The sequence below is a fragment of the Engystomops pustulosus genome, chromosome 2 (genome assembly GCF_040894005.1).
Source record: "Engystomops pustulosus chromosome 2, aEngPut4.maternal, whole genome shotgun sequence".
In the NCBI taxonomy this organism is placed as follows: Eukaryota; Metazoa; Chordata; class Amphibia; order Anura; family Leptodactylidae; genus Engystomops; species Engystomops pustulosus.
The window spans coordinates 101896708-101920900 of record NC_092412.1 but is presented as its reverse complement, the minus strand read 5'-3'; the positions used below and the strand labels follow the sequence as shown (position 1 = coordinate 101920900).

The 24193-nt window shown below is 41.9% G+C and overlaps 1 protein-coding gene across 2 annotated transcripts in view; it reads left to right on the top strand.

Annotated features, from left to right (window-relative positions):
- GAS6 (growth arrest specific 6) overlaps positions 1-22810 on the top strand; it is a 78924-nt gene extending 56114 nt beyond the window's left edge. For both annotated transcript variants that reach the window (XM_072135784.1, XM_072135785.1), the window contains 9 exons: positions 1032-1157; positions 6488-6609; positions 6707-6825; positions 8027-8216; positions 14961-15125; positions 15209-15377; positions 17431-17603; positions 18986-19211; positions 22282-22810. In XM_072135784.1, the coding sequence (XP_071991885.1) occupies positions 1032-1157; positions 6488-6609; positions 6707-6825; positions 8027-8216; positions 14961-15125; positions 15209-15377; positions 17431-17603; positions 18986-19211; positions 22282-22433 (1442 nt within the window). In that variant the 3' untranslated portion in view covers positions 22434-22810. The remainder of the gene's footprint in view (positions 1-1031; positions 1158-6487; positions 6610-6706; positions 6826-8026; positions 8217-14960; positions 15126-15208; positions 15378-17430; positions 17604-18985; positions 19212-22281) is intronic.
- The last annotated feature ends 1383 nt before the right edge of the window (positions 22811-24193 follow it).

The window sequence follows — 24193 nt, the reverse complement described above, 5'->3', positions numbered from 1 at the left end:
TCTCTCAAAAGCATGATTTAGCATTTTTTATGAAGAAAGAAATGTCGCACCTAAAGTTCTAAGCCTCATAACATTCTACAAAAATGAGAGGATGCATAAAAAACATGTCAACATAAAGCAGACCTTCAGTAAATGTTAGTTAGCAAGTTAGCAAGTTCTGACTATTTGTCAGAAAAGTAGAAAATTCAGAATTTAGAAATTCGAAAACATTTTCAAAATTTTCGCCAATTTTTTTACAAATAAGCGCAAAACATATCACCCAAATTTTTAAACTTTCTTGAAGTGCAATTTGTCACGAGAAAACAATTTCAAAATCGCCTGGATATGTTAAAGTGTTCAAAAGTTATAACCACTTATAGTGACGTGTCAGATTTTAAGAAATGGGCCATGTAAGAAAGGTGAAAAATGGCCATGTTGTTAAGGGGTTAAAGAGTAGCACTGTCTGTGAATACACAGAAAAGTGGAAGCCATACTAAATCAGCAGAGACTTTTTCTTCTGTTGGTAGGTTTGCGTCCCTGAGGTAAAACCCTTATTGGTCATAAAGCCTTGCCGTATTTTTGCATAGGTTTGTTTGTCAATGACTACAAAATTGGCTGCTTTCCCAGTTGCATTAATTTGCGGTAATTGCAGCAAGTCTGCAATTGCTTCTGCTTTTTTTTGTAGAATACTGGGTAAACCTAAATGACAAGTTGACATATGATCTAAAAATTGACAGTACAGGTCCATTTGCACTGCAGGTTTAAATACAGGTGTTTTTCATTCTTATTCACTTTATAGCTGGCTTCCATATGAAACTGTACAGATCATAGGGTACATATGCAAATGTAATAAGACATTACATTACAGGCCCTGCTCGCATGAGCTTGCCATCTTTGGAAGCCAGTACTTTGTACTCTGTATATTGGATCTGCAACAGTATTCTGATCCCAGCTACTCTTAGTTGTTGTCACTTTGAGGCCCATTATTATGTAATAAGCTGATGTTTGCATAGTTTATATTGTTTGAATAACAAACAAAATTGTTTTTGTAGATATTGATGAATGTAAAGCATCACCAAACATATGTGGAACAGCAAAATGTAGAAACATGCCAAGCACTTACACTTGTCTTTGTGAAGATGGATTTAAGTATGAAGAGTCGACTAAAAGTTGCCAAGGTATGCTAACATTGAATATAGATACTATAAAACAGACCCATGCATATAATGGTTTTTTTACCAATGAACAATTAACTGCAAATAACCAGAATCCAACGAGGTACCCCATTCTTAAGTCAATGATTCAAGTTCATCAAGTGATTCAGCATTTCTGCTACTTACTGTAGTGCTTTCTGCAGACTCTAAGTGGACCTTTGTTTACATGTCTGAACGTTGATGAATAGGAGGGGCAGAAGCATGAGAGTTATGATTCAACCTGCTCTCAGATCTCCCTGTTTCTGTCAGTGAGACAGACTATGAGAAAAAGAGGCACTGTGGGTGACATCCTGAGAATGGACATTGAAAGTACTTTGTATATTCAAAGAGCAGCATGGTGAGAATAGGGGATGGGTACATATACATGCAGTAACATGTCTTATGGAACAGATTTATTGATGTCAGAAATCTATTGAAAGTGGCCAACCCTTTCAGTGTCGAACAGGGCCCACCAAAAGAACTGGTTCTGGGTAGGCAACAATGACTTTTACATTTTTTATGTCCCTAAAGGTAAGGCCGCGTCCAGGAATCATTGGGCCCCTGGGCTACAGAGCCTCAGTGGGCCCCTTAGCAGTAAACACATATGGCGGCATTAAAAACACACACTTTAATGAATAAATAGACCGTTGGTTCAAGAATTATCCTCCTAGTGCTCTACACCGTACATGTACACATTGTAACGAATCCTATGTAAAAATGCCATATACTGCAATACAGTCGTATTGCAGTTTATGGTAGGAGTGATCAGACCATCTAGGGTTACATTACCCTAGAGGATCTAAAAAAATAGTAAAAAGAAACTAAAAAAAAGAATTCAATAAGATTAACCGCTCTTTCCCTACAGCTGATATATAACAAAATAAACAGTAAAAAAAAAAAAAAACAGGTATCACTGCGTCTCAAAATGCCTGATCAAAATATTAAACCGGTTATTCCTGATGGTGAACTCCATAATGGAACATAGCGCCAAATTATCCAAAACACCAGCTTTACACCATTTTGCATTACCTAAAAATTTTTATAAAAAGTGATCAAAAACATGCACAGTCCTCAAAATTGTAGCAATGAAAACATCCACTCATCTCGCAAAAAATTTACACCACATGCTCCTAGACCAGTGGTGGCGAACCTATGGCACGGGTGCCAGAGGTGGCACTCAGAGCCCTTTTTGTGGGCACCCAGGCCATCACCTCAGCACACCAGACAGGACTCAAAGAATCTTCCTGCAGTTCCAAGAAACTTAAAAGATGCTGCTTTCAGTCATGTTTTGATACTTACTTAGCTACTTGGGACTGTAGGAAGAATGAGAATTAGACAGGGTCAAATAATTTTTTGGGAACCTCCTGCACAATTCTCTGTGTACAGAGGGAAACTGGAAAGAAGCTAAAATGCTGAAAATTTTCCATCTAAAATGATTGAAAGTTGTTGAACCGGGAGCAAAAAGTTACTGCTTTAATTTTTGGTTGGCACCTCGCGATAAATAAGGGGGCTTTTAAGTTGCAGTTTGGGCACTTGGCTGCTAAAAGGTTCGCCATCACTGTAGTATGGAAAAGTAGTATGTAGTATGGAAAAGTTTTCATTTTTGAAAATGTATTAAAATACAATAAAACCTATATAACCTATATGGTAAAAACTGAGCCCATAATAAAGTGACACAGATGCGTTTTTTCACCAATTTCGCCACATTTGGAATTTTTTTCCAGCTCCCCAGTACACAACAAGGAAAAATAAATAATGTCACTGAGAAGTTAAGTTTGTTATGCAGAAAAAAGCCCTCACACAGATCTGTACATCGGAAAATGAAAACGTATATTTTAGAAGGTGGAAAGCAAAAAAAAGAACATAAAAACACTGCATCCTTAAGGGGTTAATATACAGTTACTCCATGAATTACTATAAAGCCCCTTAAACTTTTAACCTTAACAGCCAGAATCCATTAGTTAGAAATATACAGCCCCCTGCCCCCTGAATTAATTAAATGCACAGTAAGTTCCATATAGTGGGCAGTATAAAATACTGTGCGGCGTGAGGTCATCACATCGCCGGCCAGCGTCCTGCACAGTGAGCACAGACGCTCTGCAATTGATTCCACCGAAGATATGCTTGCAGCGCTTCTTCCCCATTACCCACGCCAGCACGCCGGCTCTCATTTACATCGGCAACATAAAGAAGCTAATGTAATTGAGTTTTCTGGGAGCTCCGGGGCCCCGTCACTTGCCCGGGTGAGCCTGGTGCTGACACCGGCCATGCCTAAAGGAGTGAGTACCTGGGGATTTAGGAGTAAGCAAGGGGGAGGGAAACAGTAGTGAGTAACTGGGGGAGTAGTGAGCCGTAATGGGGGGCACAGAAGTTATTACCTTGGGAAGCAGGAGTAAGAACCAAGGGGAACACAAGTGAGTGCCTGGGAACGTAGAAGTGAGCACTTAGGGGGTGTGAGTACCTGGGGAAGTATAATGATCACCAGGCTGGGGCACAAGAGTGATTAAGTGAGTCCCTGGGTTGAAGGGGGCACACAGGAGTGAGCCCCTGTGTTGAAGGGGACAGACAGGAGTGAGCCCCTGGGTTGAAGGGGACAGACAGGAGTGAACCCCTGGGTAGAAGGGGACACACAGGAGTGAGCCCCTGGGTTGAAGGGGACACACAGGAGTGAGCCCCTGGGTTGAAGGGGGCACACAGGAGTGAGCCCCTGGGTTGAAGGGGGCACACAGGAGTGAGCCCCTGGGTTGAAGGGGGCACACAGGAGTGAGCCCCTGGGTTGAAGGGGGCACACAGGAGTGAGCCCCTGGGTTGAAGGGGGCACACAGGAGTGAGCCCCTGGGTTGAAGGGGGCACACAGGAGTGAGCCCCTGGGTTGAAGGGGGCACACAGGAGTGAGCCCCTGGGTTGAAGGGGGCACACAGGAGTGAGCCCCTGGGTTGAAGCGGGCACACAGGAGTGAGCCCCTGGGTTGAAGCGGGCACACAGGAGTGAGCCCCTGGGTTGAAGGGGGCACACAGGAGTGAGCCCCTGGGTTGAAGGGGGCACACAGGAGTGAACCCCTGGGTTGAAGGGGGCACACAGGAGTGAGCCCCTGAGTTGAAGGGGGAGGGGGCAAAGAATAGAGCACTTGGGAGGGGAGACAATAATAATAATCATCTTTATTTATATAGCGCCATCAAATTCCGTAGCGCATTACAAATCAAAATTGTGCACCTGGGGATTGCAGGAGAAACAGAGGTGGTACACAGGAGTGAGCAGCTACGGAACAAACAGGATTGGGCTGAGAGGGGTTTTGGTAGTGTAAGCAGAGAGGGTTACACCGGAGTGAGCAGCTGAGGGGAGCTAGCACACAGGATTTAGAAGATGTGGAAGGAGTGAGCAGATAGGGGGGACACAGCAAGGAGCAGCTGGACGCAGGACTGTTAGTAGTGAGAATATGGGATTGAAAAGTAGAGTGAGCTGCTAAGAGGATGTAAATAACTGGAAGTAGTGGAGAGTGGACATGGGGTCCCTTAGGAGGTCAGGAGGGGATATAGGAAATACTTGCATTTTCTTCCTGTTCTGCCCTTTTCTTATTCTTGTATCACTCTCCTGTTTCCCGCCCCTTTTCTCTCAATACCGACTACATAAAAACGTTAGCAGAGGAGGAGAGGGATGGTAGACAGCTCTGGTTGTAATACAGCAAATCCTACAGCTGCTCTGTACAAGCCCCAAGCTGGGTGGAGGAGCTTACTCTTCTGAGTTTCTAAATAGAATGCACAGTATGCGGTCCACCGGAGGATTCTCCGGTCCTCTGCTATGCCAGTCCAACACTGAACCCCTTTAACTTACAGGAGTCTCTTACTGCCATATCTGACTTCAAGTGGAATTATTGTTATATACACTGCTCAAAAAAAGGGAACACTCAAATAACACATCCTAGATCTGAATGAATTAAATATACTCATTGATTACTTCTGTTCTTCACAAAGTTGAGTGTGCATACAACAAAATTACAAAAAGTCATCAATGGAAATCAGATTTATTAACCAATGGAGGTCTGGATTTAGAGTCACAAATAAAATTAAAGTCGAAAAACCCTCATATCATCCTCATGGAGTCAGCTTCTGACTGTTTTTGCAGACACATGCACTTTGTGACCTGCTGTATATCATTTTGCAGGGCTCTGGCAGTTCTCCTTCTGTTCCTTGCACAAAGGCAGAGGTAGCAGTCCTGCTGGGTTGTTGCCCTCCTACGGCCCCCTCCAAGTCTCCTGGTGTACTGACCTGTCTTCTGGTAGCGCCTCCAATCTCTCTACCTCTGCGCTGACAGACACTGCAAACCTTCTGACCACAAGTCGCATTGATGTCCTTTACTGGATGCCTACCTGAGCCACTTGTGTGGGTTGTCCTTCTTACCATCAACATTAAAAATTAAACAAAACACCAGCCAGAAAGCATTGGTACTGAGAAGTGATCTACCGTCCTGACCTGCAGAGCCAATCCTTTGTGTTCTGTGTCAATCAATTTCACATGCTGTTGTGCAAATGGAAATTATTGGCAATCAGTGTTGCTTCCTAAGGCTGGTGCCACACGTGCAGCTTTGTCTGCGTTTGAAAATGCAGACAAAGCCGCACCCACCGGGGCGGGCCGCGGCCTGATCGCGTCCGCGTTTCTATGGAAACGCCTGCGATCGGTAATGAGCCGCCGTTTTTTTGCGTTAATTTAATGCAAAACATCGGCCGCTTGTTTCCCATCTCAGGCGTTTCCATAGAAACGCAGATGCGATTCGGCTGTGGCCCGCCCCGGTGGACGGTTTGATGTCATAAAACTTTAATTAACTTGAAATTATATTGTGTTGATTAAGTGTTCCTTTTTTTTTTTTGAGCCTTGTACATTTCTGATATGACATGGAGGTAGACACAATTTCTGACTAGGGTTTTCTAATCACCACAATGGCTGTGAAAATACAAAGGGGCGCATACCCTTTGTATTGCGTGCTTCCCTCAGGTGGGAAACTGCAATAGATCCACAATTCTTCTCATTAGTCTATGTAAAACTGGGTTCATGACTTTATTCATACAACTGAACTGGATCAGTTATTTAATTAATCCAAATGGGACAGATAGATCCCATTGGGGTTCTATAGAGGTTTTTGTCAGTTTGACGGCAAGACTTGTGTTACAGACAGTTTTTTTGTGACAAAACCCCCAGCGGGGATCCTTGAATTGCTAATTGGTAATTTCATCTTTATACAGTTCCACCAATAATTCCAATCTATGCCGTTATAAATGCAACTGACTTATTCAGCATAGTATCTTATCTCCTGTCACACAGATATAAATGAATGTGATGAGAAGCGTTGTGAACAAACCTGTGTCAATACACCAGGCAGCTATTCCTGCCACTGTGATGGACGAGGAGGAGTCAAATTATCACACGATATGAGCACGTGTGAGGTACTCTTTATGTTGTATTTTTGTCTTCCAAAAGACATATTTGTAACGCTAAATTGGTGCATTTATATAGCATTATTTTTCTGCCTTTTGTCTCTAGGATATAATGCCTTGCGTTCCTTTTGCTACAGAGAAGAGCATAAAGTCTTTGTACCTTGGCAGGATGTTTAGTGGGACACCAGTGATACGGCTGCGGTTTAAGAGAAAACAACCCACCAAGTGAGGATGTTTTTCTTTTACTACAGAGAAAGAGATTGTAGATGCCATCTGAATGAAAATCACTAGATGCAGGTTTTTATTTCTATTCATATTGCAAATAATTCTGTTTCACTGCTATTACAACTTTGTGGATACTTGTCTCCTCCTCTGGCTTCTTTACACCTGGCCGTCAGGCTCATGTGGATTTTCTTCCTGAAAGCATTTCTTGACATTTCCAGTTTTTTCCATTAGAGTGAAAGGAAAATTTGGCACAGTATGTTCTGACTTAAAACTGACTTAAATTTGGCTGTGGAGTTTAACTTTTTGGCTGTGGTAATGGAAATAATCCTAATGTCTTTCTCTGCAGTGTTTCCTAGCGCTGAGAATAATGACCTTAGTGTTTTTTTTGTGATTTCTTACACCTCATTGGCAAGTAACTTCTGTGCTGTTATATAGACTTCTTCTGAATTTCAGCTGGTATTGTTCTCTTGGAGTAAAGATAGGCTATAACATTTTTCATTAAAACAATTGTGCTTAAAGGAAATCTACCAACATCAAATAATGTATATGCTCGTGTATACAAAAAATGTGCTGAAAAAGCTCACCTCGGCTTATACACGAGTCAATAAATAAAATAAACTTACATACTCACCTCCCGGCGTCCCTGATGCTTGTCGTGGGTCCTCTTCTGTCTTCTTTCCGCTGTAAGAGCGGGCAGAGCCGCGCCATGTGATCTGCTGTCCGTATGATGCGGCCACTGATGACGGCATGGTATGCGCCGGCCGAATGATTGCATTGGACATTGCTGTGTCTCAACAGCTGACAACTCTACAGAAGGCCTGGGGCTGGTGGGCAGGGTCTCTGTACTGAGCGGAAGAGAGAGTTTCCTGCTCAGAAACTTGATCAGCTGATTGTAAGGAACATAGTAGCAACATATTTCTATGCTGAGTGTCACTGACATTGGGTCCATTGGCTGCCACAGATCAACAGCATGTGCTCCGTGCACTGCATATTGTGTGTGGGTGCAGAACACAGCAGGTGATTTTATTTTGAATGCTGATGACTGCCATTGGCCCACTCTACCAGCAGGCCTGGTCGCATCCCTATGGCTGGAATGATTGTCCCCTGGTGTTTACATGTTCAGTGGAATTTATTTTTTTATAGCATCTCATATAGACATGAAAATTCATAGGACTTCATTGTTTTGTTTCTTGGTTCACAGACTTGTGGCAGAGTTCGACTTTCGAACATTTGATCCTGAAGGTGTCCTTTTCTTTGCTGGTGGCCACCAAGACAGCTCATGGATAGTACTTGCTGTGCGAAATGGAAAGCTTGAGCTGCAACTGAAATATAATGGAATAGGGCGAGTGACAAGCAGTGGGCCAATAATAAACCATGGTTTTTGGCAAACTGTAAGTATCTCCTGGATATCAGTGCTGCAGAATGGATGTGTTAGTAGGATAAATAAAATCGTATTGCCTGTTTTGTACATAATGGGGCAAATTTACTTACCCGGTCCATTCGCGTTCCAGCGGCGGCTTCTCCGCTCTGGATTCGGGTCCGGCCGGGATTTAATAAGGTAGTTCTTCCGCCGTCCACCAGGTGGCGCTGCTGCGCTGAAAGTAAACTCATCGCGCCGGAATGCACCGAGCTGGACCAGGTGAAGGTAAGCGGTCCTTATGCGACACATTTTCGGTTTTTAAATGCGGCGGTTTTTCCGAATACGTCGGGTTTTCGTTCGGCCACGCCCCCCGATTTCCGTCGCGCGCATGCCAGCGCCGATGCGCCACAATCCGATCGCGTGCGCCAAAATCCCGGGGCAATTTAAGTACAAGCGGCGCAAAACGGAAATATTCGGGTAACACGTCGGGAAAACGCGAATCGGGCCCTTAATAAATGACCCCCAATGTGTCATTTAACCTTAATTTTTAACCTTGACTAAAGGGAAAATCAGAGCTCAGCTTTAATTTTCCCACAGCAGTTTATAAAATGAGCTCTGATTGGTTGCCATGGAAAACTAGAACTTTTTTGCCTATTTTATTTTGCCTATTATATGACAATTATCTTTTTTGCACCTCAATGACCAAGCTTATTTTTTACACTTTGTTGTCATTTTATACCCATACATTTATCATATTTCTGTTGTTGTCCCTGTATGAGGGATTTTTTTTTTTTTGAGGACCATATCTGAATTACGGTATATACTCGTGTATAAGCCGAGTTTTTCAGCACAAAAAATGTGCTGAAAAACGCCCCCTCGGCTTATACACGAGTCACAACGAGTTAAAAAATACTTAAAAAATAATAAACTTATATACTCACCCTCCGGTGGCCCCGATCTGCAGCGCTGCTCCCCCGATGTCCTCTTCTGCAGCGCTGCTCCCCCGATGTCCTCTTCTGCAGCGCTGCTCCCCCGATGTCCTCTTCTGCAGCGCTGCTCCCCCGATGTCCTCTTCTCTCTTCCCTGCGCCTCTTCTGCCCTCTGTACATCGCGCTGGGCGCCACCATTGCTGTCTCCCGGGAGACAGCAATGGCGGCGCCCAGCGTGATGTACAGAGCACGGGCGCGGAAGCCAGAAGAGGAACCGCGCGGACATCGGGGGAGCAGCGCTGCAGATCGGGGCCACCGGAGGGTGAGTATATAAGTTTTTTTTGTTTTTTTTTAATGCTGGGCTGGGCTGTATACTACTGGGGGCAGGCTGGGCTATGCTGTATACTACTGGGGGCAAGCTGGGCTGTGCTGTATACAACTGGGGGCAAGCTGGGCAGTGCTGTATACTACTGGGGGCAAGCTGGGCAGTGCTGTATACTACTGGGGGCAAGCTGGACAGTGCTGTATACTACTGGGGGCAAGCTGGACAGTGCTGTATACTACTGGGGGCAAGCTGGGCAGTGCTGTATACTACTGGGGGCAAGCTGGGCAGTGCTGTATACTACTGGGGGCAGGCTGGGCTGGCTGTGTACTACTGGGGGCAGGCTGGGCAGTGCTGTATACTACTGGGGCAAGCTGGGCAGTGCTGTATACTACTGGGGGCAAGCTGGGCAGTGCGGTATACTACTGGGGGCAGGCTGGGCAGTGCTGTGTACTACTGGGGGCAGGCTGGGCTGGCTGTGTACTACTGGGGGCAGGCTGGGCTGGCTGTGTACTACTGGGGGCAGGCTGGCTGTGTACTACTGGGGGCAGGCTGGCTGTGTACTACTGGGGGCAGGCTGGCTGTGTACTACTGGGGGCAGGCTGGGCAGTGCTGTATACTACTGGGGGCAGGCTGGGCTGGCTGTGTACTACTGGGGGCAGGCTGGGTAGTGCTGTAAACTACTGGGGGCAAGCTGGGGTGGCTGTATACTACTGGGGGCAGGCTGGGGTGGTTGTATACTACTGGGGGCAGGATGGGATGGCTGTATACTACTGGGGGCAAGCTGGGCAGTGCTGTATACTACTGGGGGCAAGCTGGACAGTGCTGTATACTACTGGGGGCAAGCTGGACAGTGCTGTATACTACTGGGGGCAAGCTGGGCAGTGCTGTATACTACTGGGGGCAAGCTGGGCAGTGCTGTATACTACTGGGGGCAGGCTGGGCTGGCTGTGTACTACTGGGGGCAGGCTGGGCAGTGCTGTATACTACTGGGGCAAGCTGGGCAGTGCTTTATACTAATGGGGGCAAGCTGGGCAGTGCGGTATACTACTGGGGGCAGGCTGGGCAGTGCTGTGTACTACTGGGGGCAGGCTGGGCTGGCTGTGTACTACTGGGGGCAGGCTGGGCTGGCTGTGTACTACTGGGGGCAGGCTGGCTGTGTACTACTGGGGGCAGGCTGGGCAGTGCTGTATACTACTGGGGGCAGGCTGGGCTGGCTGTGTACTACTGGGGGCAGGCTGGGTAGTGCTGTAAACTACTGGGGGCAAGCTGGGGTGGCTGTATACTACTGGGGGCAGGCTGGGGTGGTTGTATACTACTGGGGGCAGGATGGGATGGCTGTATACTACTGGGGGTAGGCTGTATACTATAGGGGGCTGGCTATATACTGGGGGGGGTCTGTGACCAATCCATTTCCCACCCTCGGCTTATACTCGAGTCAATAGGTTTTCCCAGTTTTTGGTGGTAAAATTAGGGGTCTCGGCTTATACTCGGGTCGGCTTATACTCGAGTATATACGGTAGTGAATATTTCAGGTAGATAAAGCTTAATGAATAACAATTATTAACAGACAAAAAAAACTGCCATTCTGGCCTTGTTTCTTGTTTTAAATGCATGATAATCTGATAATTGGGAATACAGGCAGTCCCCGGGTTACGTACAAGATAGGGTCCGGAGGTTTGTTCTTAAGTTGAATTTGTATGTAAGTCGAAACTGTATATTTTATAATTGTAGATCCAGACAAAAAAAATTTTTGACCCCAGTGACAATTGGAGTTTAAACATCTTTTGCTGTAATGGGACCAAGGATTTTGACTAAAGCTTCATTACAGACACCTTACAGCTGATGATTGCAAACTGGGACTATAGTAAAGCATTCAGAAAGCTTCACCAACAGTCAGAGGTCTGTCTCTAACTATGGGTTGTATGTAAGTCGGGTGTCCTTAAATAGGGGACCGCCTCTAATGATGTCGCAATTAATTATTGTGATGTCATCATAAATCGTTGTGATATCACAGTGGGTTAATGTAATGTCAAAAAGCGGCCATGTGATTTTATAATTTCCATTTTGATGTCATTAGGAGCATTATGGTGTCTTTTTAAACTGGTATTCCCACGATGGCAAAATTCTTAATTACACTCAAAATAGAAAAGTAATACATTTTGTAATTTGGTATTATTTAAAAAAATGAAGTGTTCCACAGATATATTTATAACCTGTCTATATCAGCTCTTCTCATGTGTAATTTAGTTTCCCATGGATAGGACCATAAACTCACCCTGAGCCCCAGACTACAAGAAAGGGGACTTCGGTATTTGTGAAGGTCGTCAGCTCCATCCCTGCACTCATTGTGCGATCTCTACAGCCATACTGTGGCTCTCTCCAGAGCAACGGCAGCAGTGGGTGAAGAGGGGACCTGAGCAGCCAGGGATAGGAGGCAGAACACGGAGTTGGGGCTGGTGCAGCCCTCCACCAGCAGCACCTTTCAGCCCCCTCTCCTCGTTCTTCATCCCCAGGCTCCCCGACATGGTTACCACAAGGAGTCGTTGATTATAATGTATATAGCACCTGCTCACACGTTGGTGGTGTATAGTATCTCCTATATATAAGAGATATTATATAGCAGCGCAGTATCTGGAGTGTTGTGTAGTGATGTGGTAGTGATACTCGAATATATAATGTATAGTTCTTTGTAACAGTTTTTTGTATTTTTATCAGACAATTACTTTTATGTTTTGCACTGCACATCCAGGTATTTATTCTTTAAAAATGTAATAAGTCTCTACTTGTGGTCTCAAAGAACCTGTGTTTCTGAGATTATCAGTGTTAACTTAGGAAATAGCATATTTAATTAGCTTTATTGTGAATAACTAGTGTTATATACTCGCGTATAAGTCGAGTTTTTCAGCACAAATAATGTGCTGAAAAACCACTACACAGCTTATACACTGGTTAATTAAAAAACCTGGACGCGTCTCTGCCGGCTACTACAGCATAGCGAAGATAGAAGAGGAGCCGCCGGGAGCCGCGTGGAGCATCGGGGTGTTGGAGGGTGAGTATGTAAGTTTATTTTTTTATGTGCTGGGGGGGGCTGGCTGTATACTACATGGGGGCTGGCTGGCTGTATACTACATGGGGCTGGCTGGCTATATACTACTAGGGGCTGGCTGGCTATATACTACTGGGGGCTGGCTATATACTACAGGGGGCTGGCTGGCTATATATTACAGGGGCTGGCAGGCTATATACTGGAGGCTGTGACCAATGCCTTTCCCACCCTCAGCTTATACTCGAGTCAATAGGTTTTCCCAGTTTAGGGGTCTTGGCTTATACTCGGGTCAGCTTATACTCGAGTATATACGATATAAGGTAGGCCCCTATTGCTTAAATTATTTTGAAGTATAGGTGGTGACAGCATATATTTTGTATCATTCCATATAATCTTACAGGGGCTAGGATGGTAAGGGAGTCAATTTAGCATGAATATGGCATGTTGGTTTATGTTGTAAATTGAGGCTCCCTAGTGTAGTTGCATCCTGTGATGTGACCTGGAGCAGGTGGTTCCTTGTAACTTTTGTATTTGAAACTATATATTTTTTTCTATTTTCTGCATTTTATAATAGTGAATATTGAGCTATAAATGTATCCCATTTAATTTATTAGTTTGGAACATTGAGAACGTAATACTATTAGGAAATAATGCAGTGGATTTTTTTTTTCATAAAAGCTGAAATTTTCAAAGCATGGAATCATGTCTAGTCTAGTTCATTACATACAGCTAGTCTCAGTTGCAAAGTTAACCGAAATGTTGATTTTTTTTTTTTATGTCTAGATGGATGAAATAAAGCTAAATGAAGATTTCCAGGCCACCAAGAAATAGAGCATCATTAGTCTGAATAGAGTTCAGGAAACATGAGTTTTTAGTGCCTATAAATAGATGCATAAAGCAGACGACTTTTAAGTGTATAAACTCACTTAAAGATTTCATATATCTTTTCAGAAGCAAGTTATTAGGTCTGTGTAAAATATGCTGTAATTAGAAAATTTGCTTTGTGTAGTAGGGAACTATATGGCTGAAGTTGCCTATATCTGAAATTGTGGCTCGATCAAGTGTATTGAACATACAAACAATATAAAAGAAAAAAACAAACAAGTAAATAAAATAAAAGTTAACACTGTAAAAAAGGTAACAATGTAACACAAAGGCATTTACATCATACAGTAGAGAATTGGCAACGATCACAGATCAATGCACGTTCAAAAATGCAAGGATAAATTGTGTTTAGAAAGTCAAATAAAACAAAAATGATCCTTATGGAGCAGTACAATTTATAGTCACAATAATCAAGAGCTCATCAAAAGCGCACATGCTCAAATGTAGCATCCCACTCTACTGAAAGAGGTAGATCAAAGAGTGCAGTTAAATTTAAGTACAGTAAATTAAGTCAAAACAAAATGAAGCCCCACAAGCCCCGTATGATCTATGTCTGAAATTAAATAAAATACCTGTTTGACCTTAATGGACTGAATACTTCTGTATTGTTTGAAAGTGGTAAACATGGGCATGTAGTATTAAGATTTTCCTTCTTTTACCACATCTCAAAAACATACTGTATTTTTCGAACCGCAAGACGCACTTTTTAGCAAGAAAAAAATCTTGCTAAAAAATGTCTGCGTCTTATAGTCCAGAGGTCAAGAAAATCCAGATCTGCCAGACCTCCTGACGCGCTGTAATGGAGATTGAGTGAGGCACTGACATAGAGCTGGACCCTATCTGCTAGAGAGGAGAGCCTCTGCACTGCTCTTTCTCTGTCCCCTCTCCCAGGGATCCCAACATGAATATCACCTCCAGGACCTGTAGTGATGTCAGAAGCATGTGACAGTTACATGCTTCCTAAATCACTCAAGGTCCTGCTGCTGAGGGTGGGGCAGAGAAGAAGTTAAGTGACGGGACAGGGTCAGAAGATGAGGAGGGGGTTCTGTGTTTGTATTTATGTGAATAATAGTGTCCAGTGTGTGCTTTATGTGTGTATAGCAGAGCTGTGTGTGTTTATGTGTATAGTAGGGCCCAGTATGTTCCTTATGTGTGTGTATAGCAGAGCTGTGTGCTTATGTGTATAGCTTTGTGTGTGTTTCTGTGTATAGCAGCACCCAGTGTATTCCATGTGTTTGTATAGCAATGTGCTGTGTGTGTTTGTGTATAGAAATGCCCTGTCAGTGTGTGTATAGCAGTGTACAGTGTATGTAGCAGTGGCCCGTGTGTATGTGAGTATGTATAGCACTGTTGAGTGTGTTCCAATTACTGTTTGTGTGTGTATAGCTGAGCAATGTGTGTAAATTTATGAATGTAGCAAATATGTGTGTACTGTGCTTTTGTGCGAACAACAGGGATATTTTAATTGGTGTAAAATATATTTTTCCTTTTTTGGAAGACTAAATCTGGAGTGCATCTTATAGTAAAGAGCGTATTATAGTCCGAAAAATCTGACTTCACAACTAAAATGTGTTCTCTTTTTATCCACAGATTTCTGTTGAAGAACTTGATCGAAATTTGGTGCTAAAAGTCAATAAAGATGCTGTCATGAAAATAGCAGTGGCTGGAGATCTTTTTATATTCGACAAAGGATTGTACCAACTAAATTTGACAGTAGGAGGAATTCCCTTTAAAAGTAGTGACCTCATTCAACCAGTAAGTGCCATCCAAGAGTATTATTAAGAAGGTCTTTATATTCAACTCTACTCTGAAATATGTTAACTCTTGTATGGTCCCAGATGAATCCTCGTATGGATGGCTGTATGAGAAGCTGGAACTGGCTGAATGGAGAGGATACCTCTATACAGGAGACTGTGCAAAGGACTGAGAAAATGCAGTGTTTCTTAGTTGCTGGTAGAGGATCTTATTATCCAGGAAGAGGATATGCCCTTTTTTTCATTGATTATAGTAAGTAAGCAAAAATAAATAAGTTTATTGAGAAACCATGTGGTTGTCCATTTCAACTGTATTATTGTTTTTAACATATTTAGAACATTTTATATTTCCTATGAAAAGAGGTGAAAGGAGGGTTTTAGATGGGATACCTGCCAACTTTCCTAGGAAACCAGGGTTTCTTTGTGAGCCTCACAGATGTTCTGCTTGACGTGGCAGGTATGACCTGGACTGAAATCACATATCCAGTGGCATTACAAGACACCAGCGGCCCCCGCTGCAAACTTTGGATCAGGTCATCATATGCCTAAACTCTTGTTACCCCCCCCCCCTTCCCACACATTATACTTGAGAATGAAGATATATGCTACACATATACCCTCAGGACCATAGTCATATACCATATAAATACTATCCAGCAGTATCCTGGCTTCATTCAGGAAATATCCAGCAGCCTTGCCTCCTTCATAAAATGTCAAGTGGCCTCCCCTCCATCATGAAATGTCCAGCAGTCTCCCATGATTCATAAACTTTCCATCAGCCTCCCCTCACTAATAAAATGTCTGGCAGCCTCCCCTCACCAATGAAATGTCCGGCAGCAACCTTCCCTCACTAATGAAATGTCCAGCAGCCGCCTCCCCTCACTAATGAAATGTCAGGCAGTCACCTCTCGCTAATAAATATCCAGCAGCCTCTCATCACTAATGAAATTTCCAGCAGCCACCCCTTATTCATGAAATATGCAGTAGCTCCCCTCACTAATTAAAATGCTCTGCAGCCTCCCCTCATTCATGAAATATGCAACAGATTCCCCTGATTCATGCAATAAGCAACACCCTTCCCTTACTAATTATATGTCCAGAAACAAGACCCCTGGTCATATTGACAAATAGAAACTGTAATAACCATTTCGCGCTCCAGCGATCCCCACGGCTTCTTCTCCCTCGGCAGTGCACATCCATACAATCAGTGTAGACTGTATGAGGCATTAGTGGCACCTCAAGATGATATCATAGAATGAGCGCTGGCAGAGCACACGTACATGTCTCTGCCTGTGCACTCTCGTAATCAACTGTATGCATGTCTTACATGCCTACAATTTATTCTCTTCCTCTCTGATGGACTCGCAGTCTGCCCTATGGCAGACTCAGCCCCCTCCACCAACAGGCCTGGTCACAGTCGCACCCATTTCGATCAAGATCATTGCATCCCTGCAGATATCCCACCTACATCCATCTTGGTTTACCAAGGTTTCTGAAGCACTCAGAAGTATCCATTTACATGTGACCATTGAATTTTATGGAGGTATAAGGTTAGGCATAGGGGTAAGAATACAGAGACACTGGCAAAAAAGGTGCTGAAGCAGTTAATACAAATTTATTTTTTTGTATCTATCATCAATGCTTGTCAATACTTTTAATATCCTATATGGCAGTGATGGCTAACCTATGGCACTGGTGCCAGAGGTGGCACTCGGAGCCCTTTCTGTGGGCACCCAGGCCATCACCAGAGATGACTCCAGGTATCTTCCTGCAGTCCCAGACAGTCCAGAACTTGCTGTGCACAGAGCTATTTTAAAGTGACAGCTGTACCTGGGACTATTTTCTGCTTTATTGGTGTCCTCAGGGTGCCGGTATCAATGAAAACTGTGACAGAGAAGCGAGTATAAATCACAAATTAAATTTCTGTGTTGGCACTTTGCGATAAATAAGCCGGTCTTTGTTGTAGTTTGGGCACTCGGTCTCTAAAAGGTTTGCCATCACTGCTATATGGTATTGCTCCTCCATGTCCTGTCTATGGGAGACCGAGACATAATATAAAAGCAGAGGGACAGGGATATAACTGATAATTTCAAATGTGCCTATAGAAGCAGGATTGTTAAAAAATATGTAGCACACAATAATGGCAATAAATTGGGTTATTTGTCATATATATGGCAGGATATGCTGAAATGTTATCCAAATGGTAAAAATTGGGTTATGAACCGCACTTGGCACAAGGTCTGAACTTTGTTTTGTGAAAAGATCTGAATGCGTTAGACTCTGATTATTCCCTTTGTTTCTTTTAGTGAATTTTTCTAATGAAGAGCAATATGAATCAAACTGGAGTGTAGAGGTCAGTGCAGAGATAAATCCAGCCACAGATACTGGAGTACTTTTTGCCCTTGTGTCAGAAGAGAAGGAAGTCCCTCTTTCAGTAGCACTTGTCGATTATCACTCCAGTGTAAAAGTTAAACGGCAGGTAAGAATTGCTTAGACAAACTATATAACATGGTTTCTTCAGTAAACAAAGGGGGATTTGTTTACTTTTTAGTTTAATTTTTAAAATTACAGTCCTTAATAGTATACTGACTACACTTGTGTCATGTATCATATAAAAAAGACTTGCACATATCTGTAATTACATGTCATAATTATGTTTATGAGTCTGATGAATGCATAAGTTAAGTCTTCCATTAACTTTAGTGATGGGAGCAGAGCTGAAGGTGTAATATGCTGCCCTCATTCTCATGAAACTCGTAATTGCATTTCCATTGAAAGATGTGCAGGACCCAGGAGGAGATGCATCGTCCTACTTTATAGTTGCAGAGAGGCATATGAGATTACTTGTCTTTGGAGACAATTTCCTGTTGTACCAGAATTTACTTTACATTTAAGTGGAACTCATAGGCCACGGCCACATGGTACTCAACAGTACATGGTCGTAAGCCACCTACCCCTAGCAACCAATGGTTACCAAATTTTGCATATAAGATTAGCCAGAAAAATCACATGGCTACAGCTAATAGTTTTTGCCACACTGACTGGGTATAGCCTTATATATATAAGCTAATGATAAAATCATTACATATTAGCAAAAAAGTTATTGATCAGTTCATATTGGTAGATAATGAAACATAAACTATGTTATGGACTGAAGCAAAAATGCAATGGTTGGTGTGTCTATTGCAGTGCTCCTAATGTATGTTTGCAAGAGAGATGTTATCTTTGATTTGCACATTGTTCACCCCCTATTTTTCAGCAAATTAGAGACTTTTTAATTGCAAATCGAAGTACAACTGATCCATACGTACTTCCATACATGCGCCTAAAAAAAAAAAAAAAAAATGTTCAAACCACCAAAAAAATCACTTTCTTATGTATCTCAGATGATAACACAAAAGTGTGCCGACAGCAGACTACTTTGAAAAGAGGCAGCATAAATACAATGATACATGTGCCCCACTGAGTGGTTATAGAATTGCTCTTTATAAACTACTTTTGAGCTTTTAGTTCTCCAAGTACGTAGGTTTTTAGAAATAAATCGATTTATTTGTAAAAGAGAGACCTATTTATTTACTGATTTGGCAATCTCTGTGCAGCGCTGCAGAATCTGTGTGTGCTATCCAAATAAAGGAATTATTATTATTATTATTTATTATGACATGAATTATATGATATTCCTCCGTGACTGGGATGTCTAAATGCTGGTTTGTTTGCATACAGCTCACAGGCTTTGCAACCGCACTTTGACATTCTGCAGTAAAACAGATGTGACGTTTTACGTATTTTATAGTTTGCTGAAAAAAAATTGCTGACATTAGTGATGACTGTTTTGCTATTGTTCCTGTCTTTTCTATGCAGTTCATCATCTTGTCTGTAAAAAACACTGTGGTCTGTCGGCTAGAAGTAAATGTCTGTGATAAAGACCACTTGGTGGAGATTTCTGCCAGTAAAGATCACATGCAGCTTTCCTTTGACGGGACACTAGGAGAAGTTGAATTGTCAGAATCAGCACTACAGACCATACTTTCCACTTTAAATGACCACATACAACAGGGAGTACATACTTATATCGGAGGATTACCAGGTAAATCCGAATGGCTCTGTGGGAAGAAACTAGGGGGACATTCATAATAATTTGTATGGCAATTTTCTGGTGTAGTATCTATGAATAATTTGCAATCCCTGACTTATGGCCTGAAATCGCCACTTTTCCTCGACTTGTGGGCAAGGAGGGGTGCAGAGTGGGCCAGTATGGGTACATAGAGGGCCGGGGCATTAACCACAGTCTGCACTAGTTCCTAGCTATATTTCTGCCATAGAATTAATATGGGCATGTGGTTGTGTGTTTGATATACTAAGAGGCCATGATGCACCAGTTCTAAGTTTATATCTGTTTCAGCTCTTGGGTTAAGTGAAATACCAGCATTTGGCCTTCTACGGTGCACTGCCTGAAATGTACTCCCTTCTTGAGAAAACTTGTGGCCTGAATGTATAGAAATCCTCATTTTATTTATATTCAAAGTAGCATTTTTGTGCATTGTTGGCATTGCTAGTGGCCTGGTCCACTTTGACCAGTTTTCACAAATGGAGCAGTATAAAAAGGCTGAGTGGCTACAATGTATATATCTTTAAAGGAGTATTCTCATTTCAGCAAATGAATGTTATTATTGTATGATGAAAAGTTATACAATTTTCGAATATACATTCTGCATCATTTACTCATGGTTTTTCTAGATCTCTACTTGTTGTCTTTCTATAGACAAATCTGACCACTTTGAGGAATTTATACATATATGTATATTTAATTATACCAAAAATTATTTTTATTTACTGAAATGGGAACACCCCATTTAAGTTTATATTTGACCAGGGAGCTAATAGAGTCTATAACTGATGCTAAAATGAAGTACCGTATATACTCGTGTATAGGCCGTGTTTTTCCACACAAAAAAATGTGCTGGAAAACCTCCCCTCGGCTTATTAAAGTCAATTAAAAAAATAAACTCACCCACAGGCGGCCCTGCTGCTCAGCGCAGCTCCCCTATCTCGGCGCGGATCCTCTTCTGTCTTCCCCACGGCTCCTCTTCTTTCTTTGGTCTTCTGTAACAGCCAGCAGGGCGCGTCCATGTTATCTCCCGGCTAGGGCATACTGTGATGTGGCAGCTGATGATGTCATAGTATGCGCCGTCCGGGAGATAACATGGCCCCGCCCTGCCGGCTGTTACTGAAGATTGAAGACAGAAGAGGAGCCGCGCCGACATCTGCGAGCCGCGCTGAGCATTGGGGCCGCCGGAAGGGTGAGTATGTAAGTTTATTTTTTTAAGTGCTGGGTGGGCTGGCTGTATACTACTGGGGGCTGGGTGGGCTGTATACTATAGGGAGCTGGCTGTATACTACAGGGGACAATCTGTATACTACAGGGGGCAGGTTGTATACTATGGGAAGCTGGCTGTATACTACAGTGAGCAGGCTGCTGTATACTACAGTGGGCTGACTGTAAACTGTCTGAGCATGTGCAAGCATGCTCAGACAGTTTACATTGCTCTACAATAAAATAGTATTGTAGAGCAGTGTATTGAACTTGAACCAGCAATCAGAGCATCGCTGGTTTAAGTTCAAGTATGTATAAGTAAAAACATGCAAAAACACTTAACACTACACATTATAATAAATAAAAAAATAAATACATAAAAATATAAGCCCCTAAAATGTCACTTTTCAATAAAAACACTTAATAAAGTCTAAAAAACACAAAAAAAACTCCCGCATATTTGGTATTGCCGCGTCCGTAACAATCTGCATAATAAAACAGAATCGTTACTGGACCCGCACGGTAAAACGCCGGAGAAAAAAACCCCGCAAAAAACGTTCCGAAAAAAGATAATTTTTAATTAATACCCTATAAAAAATGCTCTAAAAAGTGATTTAAAAAATGTTATGCTCTCTAAAATAAGCCCACTAAAAAGAACAACTGTTCTCGCAAAAAATAAGTCCTTAAACAGATTTGTGAGGCGAAAAATAAAAATGTTATGCATATGAAAGACGGTGATGCTAAAATTAACAACAATTTTGCCAAATTACTTTTTATTCAGTAAAAATGGGAAAAAATAAAAAATATATATAAATGAAGTATTTTCCTAAAAATTGATGATTTTCATTTCCTCCACCAACAAAGAGTTAATTAAGCCTCACCAATTAGCTATAGATGCCCCAAAATTACATACCGGAAAAGTGCATCTCGTGTGGCAAAAGAAATAAGCCCCTGTAGGTCCACCATAAAAAAAAGAAAAAAATTATAGCCTGTACAATGTGACATAGCAAATCTTATCTGGATGGCGCCTCCTTCCCTTCTATGCCCATCCGTGTGCCAATACAGCAGGTCACCACCACACATGGGGTATAGGTGTACTCGAGAAATTGGGTATCAAACTTTGTGGAGCCTTTTTTCATTTAATTCAATGTAAATGTTTAATTTTCCACCCAAAATGAATGTATTGTGAAAAAATATTACAATTTGCAGACTGCGCCTCCATTTTGTTTTAACCCCTATAAAACACGTAAACTGTTAACAAACTTCTTAAAAGTATTTTTTCATACGTTGAGGGGTTTAGTTTTCACAATGGGGTAATTTATGAGTCTAGCTATTATTTAGGGCTCTCGGTGTCAATTAGAAGTTGAGCAGGTCCATCTAAACATGGGTTGAGGTGATTTTACAAAAAATTTGAAAAATGATACCTAAATTCTGAGTCTTATAACATTTTAGTAAAATATGTGGAATCTTAAAAAACCATCCAACATAAAGCAGACATTTGGGAAATGTAAGTTATGAATTTATTTGGGTGCTTTGACTATCTGCATCAAAAGTAGAGAATTTAGAACGTTGAAAATAAAGAAATCTTGTTTTTTTTCATAACTAAACGCAAAAGATTTCATCCAAATTTTTAAACTAATTTGAAGTACAATGTGCCACGAGAAAACAATCTCAAAATCCCCTGGATATCTCATAGCGTTCCCACGCTATAACCACTTATAGTGACACAGGCCAGATTTGAAAAATGGGGCCACGGCCTTTAGGCCAAAAGAGGCTGAGTCCCTTAGGGGTTAATAAATCTTTTGTCTTGATTAAGCTTTTTGTTTTCTCTTTTTTTGGATAGAAGTGGAAGTCACACATACTCCGGTCACTGCATTCTACCATGGCTGCATGAATATCAAGATTAAGCAAGAAACATTGGACTTAGATGAAGCCGTTCACAAACACAATGATATCACTTCTCATTCATGTCCTCCCATTAAGTCTGTCAAATAGTTATCACAGTTTTTAATTTTTTAACAAGTATCTTTTTTTTTATACGTGTATAAATTATTCTGCAGTATTGTGTGTATAGTTTCGTAAAACACTGAAATTATGTAGAACCTACTGATTTTTTTTTACAAGGTGTCAAAAGAATGGGAAACTCCTTTGTTGGTTCAGGATTGTAATATATTGTAAATACTTCAGAAAACTAATGTTAATTACCAAAAATCTGTGCAACAGGTTCCTCATGGGGGCTTTTTCTCAACTGTGGTAAAGTTGTGGAAACGTTGCAAAACTGGAAGTGTATTATATTTTTAATAGCAAGCAATGCTTTTTAATTGACAATTTACAAGTTTAAAATAAAAAAAAGATTTAAAAATCTTCTCTTATTATTTCCATAATTTTGTGTCATTTTATATTTACACACACACACACACACACCATATACCTGTAAAATATATGTCAACAACTTTAATGGGGAAAATAATTTTACTTGCCACTTGTATTATGTTAATAAGGAAAATGAAAATTCCTGAAGTTCAGTAACTAGTTTTGATGTCAATTATATGTTTCATCAGTTGTTTGTATTGAAGACACTAAATATTACACAAACTTAAAGGAAATCTACCACTAAATGTATAAAACCTTAATGTAAAAACCTTAATGTAGCCATAACTTCATTATATAAATTTGCCAGCGTGTAAATGCGCTCTCGTGGGGGCCTCCAGGCTACGGCATCACATCCTCTGCAACACTTCTATCACGCTTGCTGCCTCCTCTGTTAACACCCCAATGACATCACCACTTAGGATATACTAGCACATGTGGTCTATGGCACTCCGATACGGTGTCATCTGCTACTCAGCCTTTTTTGTTTTGTTTCCAGTCATGTACAGTTTATGCAGTATGTTGAAATTTTATTCTCAATCTCAACCAGTACAGGTTACTTAAAGTGACAGGTCAGTAAGATTAAAGAAGTTGACCAGAATTGTATATTTATATTGTATATAAAAGATTGGCCATTAATATCTGATCATTGGATGCAACAACACCCAGCGCCTGCATCTATCAGCTTTATTACCACACATGACTAAATCGAAAGCCAATGACTCTTTGTCCCTGTGTTGTCATTGCTGCTTCAGCTCCTGTTGAAAGTAAATAAAAGCTGCAAATGCAATGATGGCTTCCAGATGCTACAGGACCATGGAGCCGATTGTTTTTGTGTCCCTTGTTTATTGCGGGCCAAACAGCTGACTGGTCGGCCAGGAGTTGCCCATATTCCCATCAATGTGATATTTAGGCCCACCAAGTCTTATTGTCTTCAGAGCCAGAAGCCTGCACATAGCCCTGACCTGGCTACATGCATATGAATGTTGTTTTAGTCTTTTTAGTAGTTTTCTTTTTACTGATGGCACACTTGACACATTCATTAAAAAGGACCATGAGCCTGAGTGGCCACCCTAGCTCCTCTGTGATCTGTTTTTACAGGCTGCTACACTGTCTCCCCTGCTCCCCCAGCACTGAGAACACAGCAGGAAGTGATCACTTCAGAACTGTAGCGGGAGGATGAGACAGTGTAAGAGCATGTAAAACTAGACACAGAGGGCCTAGGGAAGCCCTTCAGGTTTATTAACATAAATTTAAAATATAAGATTACCTCAGTCTTGGTGCCCAGATAAGTGCCCCTGGTTTATCATGCTTGACTTTGATGGTAGCTTTCCTTCAAGCAGCTTACTATTTTATTTTTGAAACCATTATTTGGTCAAGATCAC